At 32.8% G+C, this 6065-nt stretch overlaps 1 protein-coding gene across 2 annotated transcripts in view; it reads left to right on the plus strand.

Moving 5' to 3' along the window:
- The window catches only part of LOC116850466 (protein SPT2 homolog), a 50664-nt gene that overhangs the window by 30990 nt on the left and 13609 nt on the right, over positions 1-6065 (plus strand). For both annotated transcript variants that reach the window (XM_032828794.1, XM_032828793.1), the window contains one exon: positions 1256-1413. In XM_032828794.1, the coding sequence (XP_032684685.1) occupies positions 1256-1413 (158 nt within the window). The remainder of the gene's footprint in view (positions 1-1255; positions 1414-6065) is intronic.

The raw sequence follows: 6065 nt of genomic DNA on the forward strand, positions 1-6065 counted from the left end.
GAGAGAGAGAGAGAGAGAGAGAGAGAGAGAGAGAGAGAGAGAGAGAGAGAGAGCAACAAAATAAATCTCACAAAATAACAAAGTAATAAAATTCTTTTAGGACAAACATTAAAAAGTTCGAAATATAAGATAGAAAAAAGATATGTTCCGATACAAAATGATACAATAAATAGTTTTGCATGTTATCGGCTTGATAAAAAACAAGAAACTTTTATTTATAATGGGCAATATTTTTGCCCACAGGTTATATTGTATACAAGAAATACATAAATTATCCACCATCTCAAATCGGAGCAGAACAATTTCATGGATTTGCACCGTGGAAGATACTAAGGTATTAATTAAGGTCAGCCATCTCTAATTTTAGAGTAGTTTAGAGGATTCATAAATATGCGGTCTGTGCTATAACTATTGCAGTTTTCATAATTATATTTGTGAGTTTTATTTAAAGCAGTATAGAGAGCTATGGTTTTATTTATATCTATGGTATTAATGCAAATTACACATGCATGATGTTTTATTATGTATTTTTCTTTTTTTTCAATAAAATTATTTTTTATTATACTTTCTTTAAAAATGTCTTTTGTAAAGGTTTAATTAAAATTAATTGTGTATAAACAATTTAATTTATTATACAATAAAATATAATTATACTTAATTTTTTATATATACTTTTAAAACATTATATTTTATTTTCTACATATGGTTATTATTACGTGTCCTTATTCTATTTTAAGATTATTGAAAGTAAAAGTTGTAAAAAAATAATTTTAATAAATCGCTTACAATTTTATTCTATTGTTTTATCACGTACTAATTTTTATTTTAATAACAAAAATTTTAATAACATATTAATTATCATTAAATGCATATTATATAATATTGCTGGACATTACATTTTAACAGAAATGTAACATTTTCATAAATATTATCTTATTATTTTACCATATTATTTGTTTACCTATCTATGTTTTCCTAAATTAGTTCTTGGTACCATATTAGGAACGAAGAATTGCAACTTTATTATTATGTAACTATAAAATGAATTTCTATGCTTAGTGTTTGGAACTTTATTTTTGTGTATAATTATAAGATATGATATATTATTATATTTAAAGTGATATATCTGAAATAATAATACCTTGGATAATATCTTATATAATAATATGTAATAATATAAGAATAAGATAATATGTAATTTTAACACATATAACAATCAACTACACATATATAAATAAGATGTTATCACTTACAGGTCCATCTCAGCCAGACGAAGATGATTATGGATATGTATCACAAGAAGCTGTTGCACTTTACGATCAGTTTATGAATAAATATAATAAACTACCTCCAGAGAAACCTATATTTAGCAACACTGAAAAAAGATCAATAAATGATATTGCATCTACAAAGGTATAATAATATTACACATGATTTATTTTAAGAAAATATTCTTTAATTTGCATAATACTAATTAAGTACTTTTTACAAAGTAGATACTTGGATAAATATCAATTAATGTAGAGCGTTTGACAATGTTTGTGTGCCGATAAAGTATATCAAGTTGGACAGGAAAATCCTCTATTTGTTTAGATTTAAAATATAGTTTCAAAAAATTCCAGAATCGCAATGAATGAGAGAAGTGTAGCACGTCATGCTTTGCAGGCTAAAAATTTATTTCCAAGGTTTCATCTAAGACATCTCGAATTTTTTTACAATCTTCTTTATTGTACTTGTTGACTGTCTTTTTAAAGCAATTATGGACATTGTATAACAGAGTAAGACAATATCGTTGCAAGCAATGAGCGACTTGATCTAGTATGATATGCGTGATTTTAGGAAATAAGTCCAAACTAAGACTTCAATATTCAATCGGATCTAACACTGTCCGGATACTCGATTATTCGGATAAATATGACACTTCAAATTCGGATTATCCGCGGATCAGCGTATCTTATGAGATATACGAACAGTTGAAACGTTGAATCTGAATCTAAGTTCTCGATGGAATCGGTCAAACACATCTCGACTAGCCATTTATCAAGCGCCGCGGTCGCGGTGCGACGCCGAGTACGTATAAACCACAAAATAACGCGACCGTGTAAGCTTATCTGAAATTTCTGGGTCAATTGGGCTTCCTAGTCAAATATCTTAAGCACGAAAACTATAATAGAAAATTTGATGAAAGTTTTCTTTTATGTTTAGCGCGCGCGTAATTTGCACCAAGTTTGATTAAGATTGGTGCAGGCAATACGGAGATCTCGAAATTTCGCTCGCGAAAAGTCCTTTTTATTTTCGCGCAGATTCTCAGATTTTTTCAGACACACGTACGCACGCACACGAATGAGTTTGTCCATCAAACCGCATTTGCATCGCCAAGCAATTCAGCTTTAGATCACACGTATACGCATGCACACAAGCGATGCGCGTTTGTCTGTCAGATTGCGTTTGTAATATATATAGGTTGCAATAAGCAGCATGTATCTATAATGATTGTCATTGATTCACGAATTTACGCTAGACTAGGGGAAAAGATTCATAATCGATAATTAGATGTACATATTAAGCTATATTTATAATTTCACGTACATTCTGCGCTTATGATGTCCGCAATCCGCATTGCAAACATGTAATCTGAATTTGAAATTAATTGGCGAGAAAGAAAAGATTTTCGTAGATGAAATATTATAAAGATTTCCGTATAAACTGGACCAATCAGAATGGACATGTATTATGTGCGCAATAAATATTAAATCTATCATGTATCTTTTTGTCTAGTGTAAATGCGTAAATAAAATAAAACAATTTCATTGATAAGTTTAATAAAGTTAAATGATGATTACGACTACGTTCCGATATTCACTACTAGTACTCAAGATCTATAGTTTGTGTCATGTACACGTATAGAGTTTTAGTACTGGTAAATATTGGAATGCAGTCTGCGAGTTCACATTAGAAGAAAAGATACATTACTACACGGAGGAAATTTTATAATAAAATATGCTACAAATACAGAGATTCAGTCAAATCATATTCTGTTACTTCAATTGCCAGAAAAGTTGAAAAAAATCATATAATTTACAAGAATTAATAGAATGTAATTTTAAAAGTTGGAAAAATAAAGAGAATGTGTGTATTCCTTGTGGACAAAATTTAGTAATTGAAAAAAAGAAATAATAATAACAAAAAATATCTTCATTTTAAAATTATTTAAAACTATCCTAATATAACAAAACACATTTAAAATCACAAATTTAAAAATTAAAGGTGTATCTACGTCGAAGATACATATAGGCACAGATATATATAAAATTATTAGTGCAATTTTCCACAATGATAAAAGTATAACTAATAGACATTATATAAATGTTGTGTGTAATACGCACACAAAATGGATTTTAATTAATGATTCATAAATGAATCCACAATAAAAAATACAGTTGGCCACGAAATTCCAAAAGTGCATACATTTTCTTTGCTGTAAAAATAATGTAAAAAGATTTGTACCTAAATAATCTAGGTAAATCTTTAGAAAAACGGACCCAGCAGCTATGACCTTGACCTTGACAAATATTGTAGAAGTCACCGTCCTGAGTAACTTTCAGAAGGTTTTAGCCGTCGCTCGTTGTTTATTAAAAAGTTATTAACAAAAAAGTTTGCATAAAATGAATGTAATTTTTGGACACCGTATATACAAAAACATTGAATTTCTAAGCTAAGAAGATGTCTGCTACACACACACGCACACACATATACACACACAACACACACACACATACATACAAACACACACACACTGCTTGGGCGCCTATGCGCTCGCCCGCCCGACAGGGCAGACTCGTGGTGGGTGCATATGTTGCTATTATATAATAAGTATATATACATATATACATATATATCCGCCCTGTCGAGCGGGTGAGCGCACGGGCGGCCAAGCAGTGTGTGTGTGTGTGTGTGTCCTTATTTACAATTATTCGTTACACATATGTTTTTGACTTTTCAGACAAACTTACAAGTAACTAATCTAGTATATAGCACATATATATCGCACTTCGACTTATTAACGGTACCACCGACGAGATACTATAAAAAACCGTCGGCCTTACGGGCTTTAGCGACCCCGAGAAATCTGACCGTACATTTTTATATTTTACCTTTTTCTTATATCCTATATTCTTACTGTTATTCTACTTACATCGTCTTGTCTCTTTCTACGTCTATCAATACGATTTTTTCTTTCTACGTCTGTCAATACGATTTCGGCACAATGCTCCGTCTAGTACTATATGTCGATGGTGTACTCTTACGAAAAAACCCTCAATTTTTGGTGTAAACACCCAAAAACTGGAGATAAACAACTAAATTTGAGTGTTAACACCCAAAATTGAGGAGTTTTTCGTAAGGATAGTCACATGGACAGACAGAAGCGTCTTTATGTGAAAAGCGGTCGGTATTGTCATCGTTCTTTAATTACCTCTGGGCCTCTCCGGGCCCTTTGGCCAGGTCGAAAATTTACCCAGGGCTGACAGTCTTTAGTAATATCTCGTCGGTGACGGTACACAGTATCGAAAAATTGTAATATATTTTTCAAATTTCTTTCATCAATGACTTTTTAATAGACAATGAGCGACGGCTAAAATCTTCTGAAGGTTACTTAGGAGGGTGACCTCTATCATATATATGAAGGTCAAGGTCATAGCTGGGTCTGTTTTTCTAAAGTTTTACCAAAGAACCAAATAAAAAATACTAATACAAAAAATACCAAACAAAAAAGATCAAAACAAACTATAAAACGAGAAGTACATGTTAACTTAATCAAAGTGCAGATGTTTTAAATTAATTTAATTCAAAAAAGAAGTGAGATCAATATAATTAACCAAGTATATACATGTGTATATTTATTATATCTGTAATATTTATTATACAAGTAATTGTGTGATGTTATAATGTTTAGATATTTTAAATAAAAAAAATTTTTTTTAATCAATTATGTCTTATGTCAATGTCTTATAATTATTTGTTGTTTTCTATATCTATAGTTAGGGCACATCATCCCTAGTAGCATATATTGATTTCACATACGTTTTCTATTAGATGTGCAACTAAGTTCCCGCTGTTTGTCAATAGATGGCTCCAGCAGTAAGTGCTGGTCGATTTTGACATATCCAAAACGTCATGAACCAAGCTTAGACATATGGTAAACAAACCGCTTTGACACGTTAGTGATTTTGTTTTGGCATCATATACTTTTGGTTGTGTGAAAATGTCTGATTTTGTGCCGAATAATCGTCATTTGCGGGAAGTGTTGATTTTCTTATTTCATTCGAAGAAAATGGCGGCTGAAGCGCATCGAGAGCTCCAAAAAGTTTACGGAGATGCTGCTCTAAGTGAAACAACGTGCCGTGATTGGTTTCGTCACTTCAAAGACGGTGATTTCGATGTTGACGACCGTCCGCGTGAAGGAAGGCCAAAAACCTTCGAAGACGCTGAATTGGAGGCATTGCTCGATGAGGATCCGTGCCAAACGCAAGAACAGCTTGCTTCAGCATTAGGAGTTACCCGCCAAGCCATTTCCAAGCGATTGCATGCGTTGGGAATGATTCAAAAGCAAGGAACTTGGGTTCCTTATGATTTGAAGCCAAGGGACGTTGAGCGTCGTTTTTTCGCCTGTGAACAACTGCTCCAGCGGCAAAAAAGGAAGGGTTTTCTTCATCGCATCGTGACGGGTGATGAAAAATGGATTCATTACAGCAACCCAAAGAAAAGAAAGTCATGGGGACTGCCCGGTCATGCTTCTACGTCGTCGGCTCGGCCGAATATTCACGCTGCGAAGGTTATGCTGTGTATTTGGTGGGACCAGGTCGGTGTTATTTATTATGAGCTGTTGAAACCGAACGAAACCATCACTGGGGAACGGTATCGAATTCAATTGATGCGATTGAGCCGAGCACTGCGCGAAAAACGGCCACAATACGAGCAGAGGCACGAAAAAGTGATTCTACTGCATGATAACGCTCGGCCTCATGTTGCCAAACCCGTTAAAACCTACTTGGAAACGTTCAAAT

The sequence above is a fragment of the Odontomachus brunneus genome, unplaced genomic scaffold (assembly GCF_010583005.1).
Source record: "Odontomachus brunneus isolate Ranch 3 - 2012 unplaced genomic scaffold, Obru_v1 Obru_scaffold_146, whole genome shotgun sequence".
NCBI classification, from domain to species: Eukaryota; Metazoa; Arthropoda; class Insecta; order Hymenoptera; family Formicidae; genus Odontomachus; species Odontomachus brunneus.